This window comes from Rana temporaria, chromosome 5, assembly GCF_905171775.1.
Source record: "Rana temporaria chromosome 5, aRanTem1.1, whole genome shotgun sequence".
Taxonomy (NCBI): Eukaryota; Metazoa; Chordata; class Amphibia; order Anura; family Ranidae; genus Rana; species Rana temporaria.
In genome coordinates this window covers 9,534,407-9,552,600 of record NC_053493.1, presented here as the reverse complement: position 1 = coordinate 9,552,600, position 18,194 = coordinate 9,534,407, and the positions used below count along the sequence as shown (strand labels likewise).

Sequence of the window (18,194 nt, the reverse complement as noted above, 5' to 3'; positions counted from 1 at the left end):
TGGGTTGTGTGTCACATGACACTGATCTCCGCTACACGGATAGTGCTGTCTCACCTGTGCCCATCATTGCAGCCTATCAGTGCTGTCTCACCTGTGCCCATCATTGCAGCCTTTCAGTGCTGTCTCACCTGTGCCCATCATTGCATCCTGATAGGCTGCAATGGTGGGCACTGATGTGCAGCACTGTTGGGGCTGCACGAATTACTCTGTACATGTACTCTGACACACTAGCAAGTCCGTTTACATGTGATCAAATGTGACTGGACACAGCTGATCACATGGGAAAGAGCGGCTGTGATTGGCCCTTTACCGCAATCCCCGAACGTGCCGGATGCACGCCCCAAAGGAACAACAGAGCCGTCTTTTATCTATAGAGCGGGTCTGAAGTGGTTACACCTGCAATTGGAGGCGTGTGGAAAACCAAGTTTTTATCTTGTTCCTCCTACTGCTCACACATAAAAGTATAACTTAAAGGCAAAACATTTTTTATTTTTTTTTAGTTTCGGGTGTGGAGTGTCCGAAGGACACAGCGATCACAGAGGGTGCCGGATGTGCGCTCCAAGGGAAACCCACAAGAAGCATGGTTTTGGGAAGATGTCCAAGGACGCCCTCCCAGAACTGGATGAGCGCACTGTAGCTGTCTTTTTGGCTGTAGTGTGGTTGGGAAGAGGTTAATAATGGTTCAAATTGGAATGTAGACATGCCCCCCCCCCCCCAGACAACAATAAAAGCATAATAGTTGGTTCTCACTGATTTTTCTTCCCTTTACCATCAACACAAGTTGAACCGATACCCGTTCTATTTTCCCTTTTTATCCACAAGTCTGCTCTTGGGTGTTGGGAAGGAATCCAAAACGCAAATGCCCAGAGGAAACGCAGACATACTTGAGTAAAGAGCACACAGTGTTCTGGTGGGAACCGACTCCAGAACCCATTGCAGCAAACCCTGGAGCGATGTGGTACCTACCTGGCATAATTCACCAAGCAGAGCAGCGTGGTCTCCAGCAGCTGAACCACCAGGAGAGGACCCCTCACCTTCATCAGTGGCTCCTACCAGATACAAAAAAAAATGCCTTTGTAAACACGGGTGTCTATTGGTTTGAAAGTATGTAGGAGAAAGGGAAGAAGAAAGAAGAAGAAGACCCCACCACCACACAAATATAAAACTACAGGCACCTAGCAGAAACCCTGCCAGTAGGGCCCCAGCAGGGGCATAAACCTTGAGGTATGACCCCTGTGTGGACTGAGACCTTCAGGTATGGCCCCTACATAGACCTTCAACTATGGCCCCTCCATGGACTAAGACCTTCAGATATGGCCCCTCCGTGGACTAAGACCTTCAGATATGGCCCCTCCATGGACAAAGACCTTCAGATATGGCCCCTCCATGGACAAAGACCTTCAGATATGGCCCCTCCATGGACTAAGACCTTCAGATATGGCCCCTCCATGGACTAAGACCTTCAGATATGGCCCCTCCATGGACTAAGACCTTCAGATATGGCCCCTCCATTGACTAAGACCTTCAGATATGGCGCCCTCCCCATTGACTAAGACCTTCAGATATGGCCCCTCCATGGACTAAGACCTTCAGATATGGCCCCTCCATGAACTAAGACCTTCAGATATGGCCCCTCCATGGACTAAGACCTTCAGATATGGCCCCTCCATGGAACTAAGACCTTCAGATATGGCCCCTCCATGGAACTAAGACCTTCAGATATGGCCCCTCCATGGACTAAGACCTTCAGATATGGCCCCTCCATGGACTAAGACCTTCAGATATGGCCCCTCCATGGACTAAGACCTTCAGATATGGCCCCTCCATTGACTAAGACCTTCAGATATGGCGCCCTCCCCATTGACTAAGACCTTCAGATATGGCCCCTCCATGGACTAAGACCTTCAGATATGGCCCCTCCATGAACTAAGACCTTCAGATATGCCCCCCCCCCATTGACTAAGACCTTCAGATATGGCCCCTACATGGACTAAGACTAGAGGTCAACCGATATGGGTTTTTAGAAATCAGGGCGGACGATATTTTAAGACGATTTTTTTTTTTTTTGCCATGTGGCAGTGATTGACACTGGCAGGTTTTACACTGGGGGGGGGGAGAGAGAGATGAGCTGTCAGAATTAATCGGTGACAACGGGGGTGGACGGGACACTGCAGCTATCAAACACCAGCCAATGATTAGGCTGCTTAAGAAAGGGGCAGGGCCACATACACGTAGTGTCCCGCCGAGATCTATCCCATTGGCTGGTGTTTGATAGCCGCTGGGTCTCGCCCACCCCCAACATCAATGCCGAATTCTGACAGCTCCTCTCTCTCTGCTTTTAGTTACATACATCAGTTTCACACACTGAGTGAGTGAATTACTTATATAGCGCTACAAAAGCGAACTGAATCGCCTCAAGGCCCTTGGCATCTATTTTCCTTCCATTTAGACTTCAGAAAAGGTGGGTCTTGGAGTTTTTTTTCTGAAGGCCTGGTGATTCTCTTCCGTTCGTAAATGAGTTCCACAGTCGGGGTCCTTGGACTGCAAATCTTCGTTCTCCTTTGCTCTTGTAGCGCGCCTTGGGGATTTGTAGTCGATTTTGGTTGGCTGATCGGAGAACGCGATTGGGGTTGTGGTATTTTATTTTCCCACATAAATATTGGGGGGCGATGCCTTGTACACACTTGTGCGTCAGGTAGAGGGCCTTGAATGTGATTCGGTCTTTAATGGGCAGCCAGTGAAGGGACCTCAGGGTGGGGGAAATTGATTCCCAGTGTTTTTTTGCCTGTTACCAGTCGGGCTGTCGTGTTCTGGACGACTTGCAGACGGCCAATCTGGTATTTTGGGAGACCTAAGTACAGGGAGTTAACATAATCGAGCTTGGAGTTTATTAGTGTTCCTACTACTACTGCGGTGTGTTTTTTTTGGATGAAGGGCACGAGTCTTAGTAGACGCAGGAGATGGTGAGACCCGCTGACTACTGGCCCAATTTGAGCATCCATTGTCATGTCGGAGTCAAAAATTACGCCTAGACTTTTGACTTTGGTGCTGGGGGTGATGGTCTGTCCAAATATCGGCGGGGGCGACCATGTCGTCCTGGCCAATCTCTTTGTGTTTGCATGGACCAGGAGTTCTGTTTTTGAACCATTGAGTTTGAGGTGACTCTTCGTCATCCAGTTGTCTATCAGAGTGAGGGATTTTTCTAGTCCGAGGTGTTGGTCCTTTTTGTTGTTTATACGAAAGTAAAGCTGAGTATCATCGGCGTAAGAATGGTAGAGTAGATCCTGGTTACTGATAATTTTGAGGAGTGGGCGAAGGTAAATGTTGAATAGCACGGGCGACAGGGGGGACCCTTGAGGGACTCCACATGCCAGAGTACGCGCTTCTGAAGTGAAAGGTCCTAGTTTCACTATCTGGGATCGATTTTCCAGAAATGATGAGAACCAGGGTAGATCTGAGTCTGCGACTCTGGCCACTTCTGTAAGCCGAGTCAGCAAGATTTTTTGATCTACTGTGTCAAACGCCGCACTAAGGTCTAGCACTCCAGAAGACAAGATTCTCTTTCGTCTGCTGCTTCAAGAGCATCATCCCATATTTTGAGAAGTGCTGTTTCCGTGCCATGACCTGGCCGGAAACCCGATTGTAGCGGGTCCAGTAATTTATGGGTGTCTAAATGCTGTTGTACTACAACTTTCTCCATGACCTTGGAGAAAATGCTGAGACCTGTTATAGGTCGACGGTGGCTTGGGTTCTTTGCGTCGAGATTAGGTTTTTTTAAAATGGGTTTTATTATGCCTTGTTTTAGGGAGGTCGGCACCATGCCTTCCTTAAATGATTGGTTTATGAGGTGCGAGACCGCTGGCGCCAATGTCTCGGCACATTCTTTCAGCGGTTTTGTGGGAATGATGTCATTCGGCGCTGTACTGTCCCGCAGGCTACCGATGATATTTTTGGTGGTGTCGATGGAAATGGGCTGGAGTTTAAATTTTATATATTGAGGTATATTTGTAATATTGTCACCTTTTTGTTTTGAAGGGACGGGGTTGGTGGTTTTATTTTGCTGAATTGTTTCACGGATATTTTTGATTTTGTTAATGAAAAAATCCGATAATTCATTGCAAAAATCTTGAGTATCATGATTCGGAGCCTCTAGGCAGGATGGGTTCGTGTTTTGGGCGACTAAATTGAAGAGCTCACGGGGACGGTTCAGGGCTTTTGCGAGAATGATTGAGAAGTGTTCTTTTTTTGCTTTGGAGATTTCTTTATGATAGTGCCTTGCGAAAGTATTCGGCCCCCTTGAACTTTGCGACCTTTTGCCACATTTCCGGCTTCAAACATAAAGATATAAAACTGTAATTTTTTTGGAAGAATCAACAACAAGTGGGACACAATCATGAAGTGGAACGAAATTTATTGGATATTTCAAACTTTTTTAACAAATAAAAAACTGAAAAATTGGGCGTGCAAAATTATTCAGCCCCTTTCCTTTAGTGCAGCAAACTCTCTCCAGAAGTTCAGTGAGGATCTCTGAATGATCCAATGTTGACCTAAATGACTAATGATGATAAATAGAATGCACCTGTGTGTAATCAAGTCTCCGTATAAATGCACCTGCACTGTGATAGTCTCAGAGGTCAGTTTAAAGCGCAGAGAGCATCATGAAGAACAAGGAACACACCAGGCAGGTCCGAGATACTGTTGTGGAGAAGTTTAAAGCCGGATTTGGATACAAAAAGATTTCCCAAGCTTTCAACATCCCAAGGAGCACTGTGCAAGCGATAATATTGAAATGGAAGGAGTATCAGACCACTGCAAATCTACGAAGACCTGGCCCTCCCTCTAAACTTTCAGCTCATACAAGGAGAAGACTGATCAGAGATGCAGCCAAGAGGCCCATGATCACTCTGGATGAACTGCAGAGATCTACAGCTGAGGTGGGAGACTCTGTCCATAGGACAACAATCGGTTGTATACTGCACAAATCTGGCCTTTATGGAAGAGTGGCAAGAAGAAAGCAATTTCTTAAAGATATCCATAAAAAGTGTCGTTTAAAGTTTGCCACAAGCCACCTGGGAGACACACCAAACATGTGTAAGAAGGTGCTCTGGTCAGATGAAACCAAAATTGAACTTTTTGGCAACAATGCAAAACATTATGTTTGGCGTAAAAGCAACACAGCTCATCACCCTGAACACACCATCCCCACTGTCAAACATGGTGGTGGCAGCATCATGGTTTGGGCCTGATTTTCTTCAGCAGGGACAGGGAAGATGATTAAAATTGATGGGAAGATGGATGGAGCCAAATACAGGACCATTCTGGAAGAAAACCTTATGGAGTCTGCAAAAGACCTGAGACTGGGACGGAAATTTGTCTTCCAACAAGGCAATGATCCAAAACATAAAGCAAAATCTATAATGGAATGGTTCACAAATAAACATATCCAGATGTTAGAATGGTCAAGTCAAAGTCCAGACCTGAATCCAATCGAGAATCTGTGGAAAGAACTGAAAACTGCAGTTCACAAACGCTCTCCATCCAACCTCACTAAGCTCGAGCTGGAAGGAGGAATGGGCAAAAATTTCAGTCTCTCGATGTGCAAAACTGATAGAGACTTACCCCAAGTGACTTACAGCTGTAATCGCAGCAAAAGGTGGCGCTACAAAGTATTAACTCAAGGGGGCTGAATAATTTTTCAGTTTTTTATTTGTTAAAAAAGTTTGAAATATCCAATAAATTTCGTTCCACTTCATGATTGTGTCCCACTTGTTGATTCTTCAAAAAAAAATTACAGTTTTATAATCTTTATGTTTGAAGCCTGAAATGTGGCAAAAGATCGCAAAGTTCAAGGGGGCCGAATACTTTCGCAAGGCACTGTATTTCTTCGTAATTGATTTGTAGATTTTGTAAGTTTCGGTAGTTGGGTTTCTTCTCTAGGCGCCTTCCGCTCTTCTGCGTTCTTGCTTCAATAGTGAAAGAGCGTCATTGAACCAGCCGGAGTTGTTTTTTCGAATGAGCGTTCTGCGTTTCGGAGCGATTTCATCTGCAGTCTGTAGTAAAACTTTGTTAATGGAATTGAGTATTTCCACTGACGATCGATTTTGGTTTATTGTTGTTATTTTATTTGCTAATGTGGTTTTGAAGAGCTCTGAATGGAGTTTCTTCTGGGATCTTGTCCAGTGTGATGTTAACGGGTTTGTCGGTTTTTTGAGGACGGTATTGTTGATTATTTTGAAGTTGATTGCATGGTGATCTGTCCAGGATAACGGTCTATTCTCCATTATGTTAATGGGCCGGATTCAGTTATAATTGCACTTTTTTTTGCGGAGGCGCAGGGCAACGTTTTTGCCCTGCGCCCCCTCAATTGTTTTGCGCTGCCCTCGATTCACGGAGCAGAAGCTCCGTAAATTGCGCGGGCGCGCCGGCAAAATGACCGGCGCAAGAGCGCGTAATTTAAATGATCCCGTAGGGGGCGGGAATCATTTAAATTAGGCGCGTTCCCGCGCCGATCGTAGAGCGCATGCTCCGTCGGGAAACTTTCACGACGTGCATTGCGGCAAATGACCTCGCAAGGACGTCATTTGCTTCAAAGTGAACGTGAATGGCGTCCAGCGCCATTCACGATTCACTTACGCAAACTACGTAAAATTCAAATTTCGCGACGCGGGAACGACGGGTATACGTAACATGGGCTGCCCCTGCTAATAGCAGGGGCAGCCTTGCGCGAAAACCGCTGTACGTAAACGACGTAAATTGCATACGCAGGCCTCGCGCAACGTTGTGAATCGGTGTTAGTATGCAATTTGCATACTATACGCTGAGCACAACGGGAACACCACCTAGCGGCCATCGCAAGAATGCAGCCTAAGATATGCGGGCATAGGAGCCTTATGCCGCGCAGATCTTAGGCTGCAGTCGGCGTAACGAGGTTCCTGAATCAGGAGCACTCGTTACGCCGGGGCAAGTAAGCAATTGCGCTGGGTAACCTATGGTTACAAAGGCGCAATTGCTTCTTGAATCCACCCCAATGTCTATATCCTGTTTGAAGATAAGATCGAGGGTGTGACCTGATAGATGCGTGGGTGCCCCTATCAGTTGCTGCAGACCTAGTCCTTCTAATTGGTCAATGCAGGCCTTCGCAATGGGGTCCTGTGGGGAGTTAGCCCAGAGGTTGAAGTCTGATGCCGCATACACACCATCACTTTATGTGATGAAAAAAAAGGACACTTTCTGTGAAGTAAAAAATTAAGTTTTTGAAACTTCAATTTTCAAAGACGAAGTTGCCTACACACCATCGTTTTTCTCACAATGTTCTTGCAAAGTGAGGTTACGTTCCACCACGTTTTACCATTGAAGCTCGCTTCATAAGTAGCTTCTGGGCATGCGTGGATGAAAAAACGTCTTAGAAAACAACGTTTTTTGCTACACACGGTCAATTTCTGTGAAGTAAAAAGTGCACTTTTGAAAAACGACACATAAAAAGCATGCTTCAATTTTTTTTGGTCGTTTTTTACAAGACATAAAACGACGTTTTCCCCCACACACGGTCAATTAAAGTGACGTTTTTAAAAACGTCATTTTTTTTCATCACATAAAGTGATGGTGTGTACGCGGCATCAGAGTAGCAGGAGGTGATTGGTGTTCAATGTATACATCGAGATAAATTCTGTTAGTGATGCGAGGAGATGCGTCTTTGGTCCTGGCGGTCTGTAGCACAGCAAGATGTGAATGGTGTCCTGGGGTGTTGTTTGTAATTGCAGAGTAAGCGTTTTCCATGAATGGCAATGAACTCTGTAGGTCAGGTTTTTTGAGCACGAGGTGAGACTTGTATTTCTGCAAAAGGTAGTGCAGCGCTAATGACAAGTCCATAAAAGGTCATCCACGTGATCTTAAAGGTGACTGTATACAGATATCATGCGGGTGATGAGCGTGGAAAAGACGTATGACACCTCCACCAATAGCTGAAATGGCCGCTCACCTCACATGGTGGACCCTCTGTTAGATAGGGTCAAACACACTTTCCCGTAGGGGTATAATCCAGGCAATGCTCCAACAGGAACCAGGCAATCGGATTAGTAAATGATACCAAGTATAGGATGGAGGCAAACATGTAAAGAAAGGAGGACAAACCATAGTGCTCTCCGCATAAACAGATATAAAATGTATTGGTATGAAAAGTAAAAACTCACAAACAAAAGGCACTGGGCCAGTGCCAGCGAGGTAAAACAAATTGTGGATGGCTGCGGGTGACGTCACGTCCTTCCCCACCGAACGTTGCGTCCCTTAGGGCAGGACTTCATCCGCTGAGTTTTTACTTTTCATACCAATACATTTTATATCTGTTTATGCGGAGAGCACTATGGTTTGTCCACCTTTCTTTACATGTTTGCCTCCATCCTATACTTGGTATCATCTACTAATCCGATTGCCTGGTTCCTGTTGGAGCATTGCCTTGATTATACCTCTATGGGAAAGTGTGTTTGGCCCCATCTAACAGAGGGTCCACCCTGTGAGGTGAGCGGCCATTTCAGCTATTGGTGGAGGTGTCATACTTCTTTTCCACGCTCATCACCCGCATATCATCTGTATACAGTCACCTTTAAGATCACGTGAATGACCTTTTATGGACTTGTCATTAGCGCTGCACTACCTTTTGCATATTTACCATAGGAATTTTTTTGATTTTGACTCCTAGTGTCCAGCTGCTTGTCATTTTGTGTTTATTGCGCTGATTTGTTTTTCTGAGACTTGTATATCACTGCCAGGCCTCCTCCTCTTTCCCCCTGTCTATTTTCCGTTATGATACCATAATTCTCTGGGACAAATTCTCCAAGAATGGTGTTACAATCCAATGTTAGCCAACTTTCCGTAATGAAGAGGCAGTCCAAGTTGTCCTGGGTGATGAGGCTCTGGCAAGCATCAAGTGCCGCTCTGCCAATGGAGTGTGGGGAAGGGAGGAGGAACACTCGTGTGTTGATGGGCAGGGTGCGGTCAGTAATTGGCTGAATTTGCATAATAATTGGTCGATGCCGATTTCTTAAAAAAAGGCCAAATATTGTCCAATATATCGGTCGACCTCTAACTAAGACCTTCAGATATGGCTCCTGCATTGACTAAAACATTCACAAATGGCCCCTGCATGGACTAACACCTTCAGATACAGCTCCTGCATGTCCTTTGATTTTCCTCTAACCAGAAGCTTCCTGCAAACCATACCTACTCTAGGAAATACAACGGATCCCTCCGGGAATGAGGTCAACGTCACCTCTGCCGCGTCTACAGTCTCCAGGTAATGGAAGAAGTCATCCTCCACTGTACTGGGCATCACTGACTTCAGGTACTTCGTATCTGGAAGGAGGTGAAAAGGAAATTAGAACCATCCCCCACACTTGCCTGCAGCACTTCTACGGCTGGTTGGGTGAGATCAGAAATAGAGATGTGTACCGAAGATCCCAGTTAACAGTGGAGCAGAGGTCACTCCAGTTCAGGGATTCTAAAATGACTCAAATCAGAAACAGCCAGGAAAATAGGGACGAGTCTTTAGGCGAAGAGAACAGAAGGTAGATGATGGAGGAGTCGCCAGGTGGAAAGATGGATGAGGGAGGAGTCACCAGACGAGATGGATGGGCGAGAGAGAGGAGTCACCAAGTGAGGAGATGGGCGAGAAAATAGTCAGCAGGGCAAGGGAGGAGTCAACAGGTGAGGAGATGGGCGAGGGAGGAGTCAACAGGTGAAGAGATGTGCGAGGGAGGAGTCACCTGGAGAGAAGATGGGTGAGGGAGGAGTCACCTGGAGAGAAGATGGGCGAGGGAGGAGTCACCTGGAGAGAAGATGGGCGAGGGAGGAGTCACCAGGAGAGAAGATGGGCGAGGGAGGAGTCACCAGGTGAAGAGATGTGCGAGGGAGAAATCAACAAGCAAGATGGATGGGTGAGGGAGGAGTCACCAGGTAAGGAGAAGGGTGAGGGAGGAGTCACCAATTGAGGAGAAGGGTGAGGGAGGAGTCACCAAGCGAGATGGATGGGTGAGGAGTCATCAGGTGAGGATAAGGGTGAGGGAGGAGTCACCAGGTGAGAAGGTGGGCAAGGGTGGATGAGGGAGGAGTCACCAGGTGAGGAGAAGGGTGAGGGCAGAATTAAAAATTGAGGAGAAGGGTGAGGGAGGAGTTACCAAGCGAGATGGATGGGTGAGGGAGGAGTCACCAGGTGAGGAGAAGGGTGAGGGAGGAGTCACCAGGTGAGGAGAAGGGCAAGGGTGGATGAGGGAGGAGTCACCAAGTGAGGAGAAGGGTGAGGGAGGAGTCACCAATTGAGGAGAAGGGTGAGGGAGGAGTCACCAAGCGAGATGGATGGGTGAGGAGTCATCAGGTGAGGATAAGGGTGAGGGAGGAGTCACCAGGTGAGAAGGTGGGCAAGGGTGGATGAGGGAGGAGTCACCAGGTGAGGAGAAGGGTGAGGGCAGAATTAAAAATTGAGGAGAAGGGTGAGGGAGGAGTTACCAAGCGAGATGGATGGGTGAGGGAGGAGTCACCAGGTGAGGAGAAGGGTGAGGGAGGAGTCACCAGGTGAGGAGAAGGGCAAGGGTGGATGAGGGAGGAGTCACCAAGTGAGGAGAAGGGTGAGGGAGGAGTCACCAATTGAGGAGAAGGGTGAGGGAGGATTCACCAAGCGAGATGGATGGGTGAGGAGTCATCAGGTTAGGAGAAGGGTGAGGGAGGAGTCACAAGGTGAGGGAGGAGTCACCAAGCGAGATGGATGGGTGAGGAGTCATCAGGTGAGGATAAGGGTGAGGAAGGAGTCACCAGGTGAGGAGATGGGTGAGGGAGGAGTCACCAAGCGAGATGGATGGGGGAGGAGTCGGGTGAGGGAGGAGTCACCAGGTGAGAAGATGGGCAAGGGTGGATGAGGGAGAAGTCACCAGGTGAGGAGAAGGGTGAGGGAGGAGTCACCAATTAAGGAGAAGGGTGAGGGAGGAGTCACCAAGCAAGATGGATGTGTGAGGGAGGAGTCACCGGGTGAGGGAGGAGTCACCAGGTGAGGAGATGGGTGAGGGAGGAGTCACCAGGCGAGATGGATGGGTGAGGAGTCATCAGGTGAGGAGAAGGGTGAGGGAGGAGTCACAAGGTGAGGAGAAGGGTGAGGGAGGAGTCACCAAGCGAGATGGATAGGTGAGGAGTCATCAGGTGAGGATAAGGGTGAGGGAGGAGTCACCAGGTGAGAAGGTGGGCAAGGGTGGATGAGGGAGGAGTCACCAGGTGAGGAGAAGGGTGAGGGAGGAGTCACCAGGTGAGAAGGTGGGCAAGGGTGGATGAGGGAGGAGTCACCAGGTGAGGAGAAGGGTGAGGGAGGAGTCACCAAGCTAGATGAATGGGTGAGGGAGGAGTCACCAGGTGAGGAGAAGGGTGAGGGAGGAGTCACCAAGTGAGATGAATAGGTGAGGGAGGAGTCACCAGGTGAGGAGAAGGGTGAGGGAGGAGTCACCAGGTGAGGAGAAGGTTGAGGGAGGAGTCACCAAGCGAGAAGGATGGGTGAGGGAGGAGTCACCAGGTGAGAAGGATGGGTGAGGGAGGAGTCACCAAGCTAGATGAATGGGTGAGGGAGGAGTCACCAGGTGAGGAGAAGGGTGAGGGAGGAGTCACCAGGTGAGGAGAAGGTTGAGGGAGGAGTCACCAAGCGAGAAGGATGGGTGAGGGAGGAGTCACCAGGTGAGGAGATGGGTGAGGGAGGAGTCACCAAGCGAGATGGATGGGTGAGGAGTCATCAGGTGAGGAGCAGGGTGAGGGAGGAGTCACCAGGTGAGAAAATGGGCAAGGGTGGATGAGGGAGGAGTCACCATGTGAGGAGAAGGGTGAGTCACCAATTGAGGAGAAGGGTGAGGGAGGAGTCACCAAGCGAGATGGATGGGTGAGGGAGGAGTCACCAGGTGAGGAGAAGGGTGAGGGAGGAGTCACCAAGCAAGATGGATGGGTGAGGAGTCGCCAGGTGAGGAGAAGGGTGAGGGAGGAGTCACCAAGCGAGATGGATGGGTGAGAAAGGAGTCACCAGGTGAGGAGATGGGTGAGGGAGGATTCACCAGGTGAGGAGAAGGGTGAGGGAGGAGTCACCAAGCAAGATGGATGGGTGAGTGAGGAGTCGCCAGGTGAGGAGAAGGGTGAGGGAGGAGTCACCAAGCAAGATGGATGGGTGAGTGAGGAGCCGCCAGGTGAGGAGAAGGGTGAGGGAGGAGTCACCAAGCAAGATGGATGGGTGAGTGAGGAGCCGCCAGGTGAGGAGAAGGGTGAGGGAGGAGTCACCAAGCAAGATGGATGGGTGAGTGAGGAGTCGCCAGGTGAGGAGAAGGGTGAGGGAGGAGTCACCAGGTGAGGAGAAGGGTGAGGGAGGAGTCACTAGGTGAGGAGATGGGTGAGGGAGGAGTCGCCAGGTGAGGAGATGGGTGAGGGAGGAGTCACCAGGTGAGGAGAAGGGTGAGGGAGGAGTCACCAGGTGAGGAGAAGGGTGAGGGAGGTGTCACTAGGTGAGGAGATGGGTGAGGGAGGAGTCACCAGGTGAGGAGAAGGGTGAGGGAGGAGTCACCAGGTGAGGAGAAGGGTGAGGGAGGAGTCATCAGGTGAGAAGATGGGCAAGGGTGGAGTCACCAGGTGAGGAGATGAGAAGAGGGGGGTTGAAGGTAGATTCAGTGGGAGGGGTCAAAAATACTAATGCTGTCCATACACAATACAAATATACAATCAACTTTATTGTTACAAAAAACAATGTAACAGGAGGACACACCAATACACTCCGACCCACACAATAGCAACAATAGTATCGGAGAACGTTCTATTATATTGTATACAGTGAAACATTACATAATGGGAGGAGTCTCAAGGTAGGCGAGATATAAAAAGGTGGGTGGAGTCACGGACTAATACGTCACTATTTAATAATAGGGCGGGGGTCACCAGGTGAGGGCATAGGTGGGGCGGAATCCTCCCTCGCGGTGGGCGGGGTTACCTGAGCGGGAAAAGCCGAAGTCCTTGAGGTAATGGAGACTCTCCTCCAGGCCGCAGTAGACAGTAAACTCCCCATGGAACGGCGCCTCCCGGAAGAAGAGCTCGAACTCCGCGGCCTCCCTGTGCCGCCCGCTCCTCCAGTAGCCGTACGCCATGGTGAACTGGTACAAGTCGGTCAGCATTGAGAGCTCCATGCTGGGAGAACATAACACTGCGGCCAATGGAGACAGTCTACTTCCGGCGCAGAGGCTGCTGGGAAAGGTAGTCCGAGCGAGGAGGGGGGGGCGGAGTGACCTCAGCGAATGAGCGTGACCGTCCGATACATTATCGCCATGTGCAGACCTAGCTCCGCCCACTTCACCTTCATTACCAGCAGCGCCCCGCCCACCGTATTCTAAGAATTCCACAGACTGCCTGGGAATACCAGGCGCTGAAGAGGTTTCACCTTTCTTCCAGCAGGGGTCACTGTCCTCAATGCCTCTTTTTACATCACATTTTTACCCAAAAGCCCTCCTGCACACCTAGCTCCTTCAAAATCAGCACTCCACTCCCCACTTTTTCATTTTTCCCATCCAACTTACCCTACGCTCATAGAAATATAAGGGGCAACGCCTGGCTTTCGGAGGATCAAGCAGCACTTGCAGGACGCCAATATCATCTACTACCTTGTACAGGAAGTCATAGCTATGACTAAGCACTGATTGTGCGAAACGCGTCAGATTTTTTACCCCGCTGCTTGCTGTGCTGTGTTTTGTAGTGCTTTTTATCCTTTTTAACACCGATAAAGGCTACCTTTTTAGGTTCATTTTGGTGTGCGGGCTGTCCATGAATTCCTTTCATTGTTTTTTAACCACTTCCAGACCTTAGGTGTTTTTCAGATTTGGTGTTTGCAAGACTAAAACATTTTTTTTCTGCTAGAAAATTACTTAAAACCCCCAAACATTATATATATTTTTTTCTAACACCCTAGAGAATAAAATGGTGGTCATTCCAATACTTTTTGTAACACCGTATTTGCGCAGCGGTCTTACAAAAAAAAATAAAAATCACTTTTTTGAATTAAAACATAAGACAACAATAAATTTGGCCCAATTTTTTTATATATTGTGAAAGATAATGTTACGCTGAGTAAAATGATACCAACATGTCACGCTTAAAAATTGCGCCCGCTCGTGGCATGGCGTCAAACTTTTACCCTTAAAAATCTCGATAGGCGATGTTTAAAAAATTCTAGAGGTTGCATTTTTTGAGCTACAGAGTAGGCCTAGGGCTAGAATTATTGCTCTCGCTCTAACGATCGCGGCGATACCTCACTTGTGTGATTTGAACACCGTTTTTCATATGCGGGCGCTACTCGCGTATGCGTTTGCTTCTGCGCGCGAGCTCGTCGGGACGGGGCGCTTTAAAAAAATTTTTTTTTTTTTTTTTCTTATTTATTTTTATTTATTTTATTACTTTTTACACTGAAAAAAAATAAAATAAAATTGATCACTTTTATTCCTATTATAAGGAATGTAAACATCCCTTGTAATAGAAAAAAGCATGACAGGTCCTCTTAAATATGAGATCTGGGGTCAAAAAGACCTCAAATCTCATATTTAGACTAAAAGGCAAAAAAAATTGAAACTTTTTCAAATGACAAAAAAAAAAATGTTGCTTTAAGAGGCTGGACGGGACTGACGTTTTGACGTCACTTCGCCCAGCCAAGCTATGGGGACGGGCGAAGGAGATTTTTTCCTTCAGTCTCGTCTCCGCTCAGCTGCCGAACGGTCCCGGAGACCGTCGTTATCGTGTACCAGATCGCGCACACTAAAGATCGATACCTCGGTTGTGGCAGCAGCTGCTGCCGTTACCGAGACATCCATCTTTAAAAAAAAGGACGTACATCGTCGTGCGGAGGTCTGGAAGTGGTTAAGCCTGCTCTCAAGTCATTGAGGGCAGGCTTGGAAGACTTGACGCAACTTTACTAAGATGTCTTGGGCATTACGGTTGAACGTGAAGGATGGTGATCTCCTGAGCCAAAGTCCACTGATTGGCTGCCCGGGACTACCTGTACAAGGTAGTAGGTGATATTGGCGTTCCGGCAAGTGCTGCTTGATCCTCCTTAAAGCCAGGCGTTGGCTTCTTTTTCTATGAGCGTAGGGTAAGTTGTATGTGAAAAAAGAAAAGGTGTGTTTGGGGGGGGGGGGGGGCTGGAGTGTTGATTTTGTAGGAGCTAGGTGTGCAGGAGGGCTTTTTGGTTGAGGTTTTGGGTAAAAAAAAGTGTGACGGAGTAGAGTGCCCCCTGGTGGTGTAAAAGCAAAAAGCCTACAGCACCTGGTATTCCCAGGCGGTCTCCCATCCAAGTACTAACCAGGCCCGACCCTGCTTAGCTTCCGAGATCAGACGAGAGCGGGCGTATTCAGGGTGGTGTGGCCGTAGGCAGAGCTCCTTCTCACTTTCAAGCCTCTTGTACTTGTCACCGGCAGCCTGGCTCCGCCTTTCCCCATGACTTTACTACAATCAGCTGTGTGCCTTATTTTCACAAGCACCGCAACACACACACCCCCACCCCCGTCATGGTCTCTCCACTCGCTCTCCTCTACCTCTCTGTCTCCTTCTGCTTTGCTCCTTCTTTAACCTCTTCTTGCCTGCACCTTCTCACGCATGCACACACATACTCAGCCTGGCCTCAAAGGCTCCTTTCTCACTTACCCTGGCCTAACTTTAACACTTTTTGCTCACAGGGCTTTGCTCCACAGGAGCAGCAACAGCAGCAGCAGCAGCAGCAGCAGGGTGCACGTGGCGTGGGGCCTCATGCCTGCACTTGTTAGTGCCTTTGCTCTCCTAGCAGGTGCTCAGCCCATGGATCTCCGGGAACCTGTGGCTTCCGTTCTGCTAGCTACTGGAAGCCAACCGCCGGGGAGGGAGTCAGAACATCCCCACCCCAGCTACCGGAGGACCCCTCACCTATAGCAGGTACCATTATTCGCCACTGGCTGCAGTCAAGCAAGGGCTTGACTTGCCCAGTAGACCTTTTCTTGTAGCGTTGCTTCACACCCCCCACAACATGTGCCTTACTCAGCCCCGAGTTCTTTTGAATAGGCCAGGAGAGCAACGTGCATGATGCACCCCTTTCAATGACTTGAGGGCAGGCTTGGAAGACTTGACGCAACTTTACTAAGATGTCTTGGGCATTACGGTTGAACGTGAAGGATGGTGATCTCCTGAGCCAAAGTCCACTGATTGGCTGCCCGGGACTACCTGTACAAGGTAGTAGTTGATATTGGCGTTCCGGCAAGTGCTGCTTGATCCTCCTTAAAGCCAGGCGTTGGCTTCTTTTTCGATGAGCGTAGGGTAAGTTGTATGTGAAAAAAAGAAAAGGTGTGTTTGGGGGGGGGGGGGGGTGCTGGAGTGTTGATTTTGTAGGAGCTAGGTGTGCAGGAGGGCTTTTTGCTTGAGGTTTTGGGTAAAAAAACAGTGTGACGGAGTAGAGTGCCCCCTGGTGGTGTAAAAGCAAAAAGCCTACAGCACCTGGTATTCCCAGGCGGTCTCCCATCCAAGTACTAACCAGGCCCGACCCTGCTTAGCTTCCGAGATCAGACGAGAGCGGGCGTATTCAGGGTGGTGTGGCCGTAGGCAGAGCTCCTTCTCACTTTCAAGCCTCTTGTACTTGTCACCGGCAGCCTGGCTCCGCCTTTCCCCATGACTTTACTACAATCAGCTGTGTGCCTTATTTTCACAAGCACCGCAGCACACACACACACACACACACCCCCCCCCCGTCATGGTCTCTCCACTCGCTCTCCTCTACCTCTCTGTCTCCTTCTGCTTTGCTCCTTCTTTAACCTCTTCTTGCCTGCACCTTCTCACGCATGCACACACATACTCAGCCTGGCCTCAAAGGCTCCTTTCTCACTTACCCTGGCCTAACTTTAACACTTTTTGCTCACAGGGCTTTGCTCCACAGGAGAGCAGCAGCAGCAGCAGCAGCAGGGTGCACGTGGCGTGGGGCCTCATGCCTGCACTTGTTAGTGCCTTTGCTCTCCTAGCAGGTGCTCAGCCCATGGATCTCCGGGAACCTGTGGCTTCCGTTCTGCTAGCTACTGGAAGCCAACCGCCGGGGAGGGAGTCAGAACATCCCCACCCCAGCTACCGGAGGACCCCTCACCTATAGCAGGTACCATTATTCGCCACTGGCTGCAGTCAAGCAAGGGCTTGACTTGCCCAGTAGACCTTTTCTTGTAGCGTTGCTTCACACCCCCCACAACATGTGCCTTACTCAGCCCCGAGTTCTTTTGAATAGGCCCCAGGAGAGCAACGTGCATGATGCACCCCTTTCAATGACTTGAGGGCAGGCTTGGAAGACTTGACGCAACTTTACTAAGATGTCTTGGGCATTACGGTTGAACGTGAAGGATGGTGATCTCCTGAGCCAAAGTCCACTGATTGGCTGCCCGGGACTACCTGTACAAGGTAGTAGTTGATATTGGCGTTCCGGCAAGTGCTGCTTGATCCTCCTTAAAGCCAGGCGTTGGCTTCTTTTTCGATGAGCGTAGGGTAAGTTGTATGTGAAAAAAGAAAAGGTGTGTTTGGGGGGGGGGGGGGGGGTGCTGGAGTGTTGATTTTGTAGGAGCTAGGTGTGCAGGAGGGCTTTTTGCTTGAGGTTTTGGGTAAAAAACAGTGTGACGGAGTAGAGTGCCCCCTGGTGGTGTAAAAGCAAAAAGCCTACAGCACCTGGTATTCCCAGGCGGTCTCCCATCCAAGTACTAACCAGGCCCGACCCTGCTTAGCTTCCGAGATCAGACGAGAGCGGGCGTATTCAGGGTGGTGTGGCCGTAGGCAGAGCTCCTTCTCACTTTCAAGCCTCTTGTACTTGTCACCGGCAGCCTGGCTCCGCCTTTCCCCATGACTTTACTACAATCAGCTGTGTGCCTTATTTTCACAAGCACCGCAGCAGACATACACACCCCACACCCCCGTCATGGTCTCTCCACTCGCTCTCCTCTACCTCTCTGTCTCCTTCTGCTTTGCTCCTTCTTTAACCTCTTCTTGCCTGCACCTTCTCACGCATGCACACACATACTCAGCCTGGCCTCAAAGGCTCCTTTCTCACTTACCCTGGCCTAACTTTAACACTTTTTGCTCACAGGGCTTTGCTCCACAGGAGCAGCAGCAGCAGGGTGCACGTGGCGTGGGGCCTCATGCCTGCACTTGTTAGTGCC

The 18,194-nt window shown here is 49.1% G+C and overlaps 1 protein-coding gene and 3 non-coding genes across 5 annotated transcripts in view; all 4 read right to left on the bottom strand.

Moving 5' to 3' along the window:
* The window catches only part of NAPRT (nicotinate phosphoribosyltransferase), a 71,124-nt gene extending 57,832 nt beyond the window's left edge, over positions 1 to 13,292 (bottom strand). Inside the window, exons 1-3 of one of the 2 annotated variants that reach the window (XM_040352153.1) lie at positions 12,992 to 13,292; positions 9,221 to 9,348; positions 967 to 1,049 (exon numbers count right to left, since the gene is read on the bottom strand). In XM_040352153.1, coding sequence (XP_040208087.1) covers positions 967 to 1,049; positions 9,221 to 9,348; positions 12,992 to 13,184 — 404 coding nt within the window. In that variant the 5' untranslated portion in view covers positions 13,185 to 13,292. The remainder of the gene's footprint in view (positions 1 to 966; positions 1,050 to 9,220; positions 9,349 to 12,991) is intronic. The other variant, XM_040352152.1, reaches the window with a different exon arrangement.
* A 2,002-nt stretch (positions 13,293 to 15,294) lies between these two features.
* On the bottom strand, positions 15,295 to 15,413 carry LOC120941948. Its single transcript, XR_005749755.1, has one exon. It is a non-coding gene; the product is annotated as a 5S ribosomal RNA (ribosomal RNA).
* Positions 15,414 to 16,491: 1,078 nt separating this feature from the next.
* On the bottom strand, positions 16,492 to 16,610 carry LOC120941844. The gene has a single exon (XR_005749654.1). It is a non-coding gene; the product is annotated as a 5S ribosomal RNA (ribosomal RNA).
* A 1,084-nt stretch (positions 16,611 to 17,694) lies between these two features.
* On the bottom strand, positions 17,695 to 17,813 carry LOC120942444. Its single transcript, XR_005750138.1, has one exon. It is a non-coding gene; the product is annotated as a 5S ribosomal RNA (ribosomal RNA).
* Between the last annotated feature and the right edge of the window lie 381 nt (positions 17,814 to 18,194).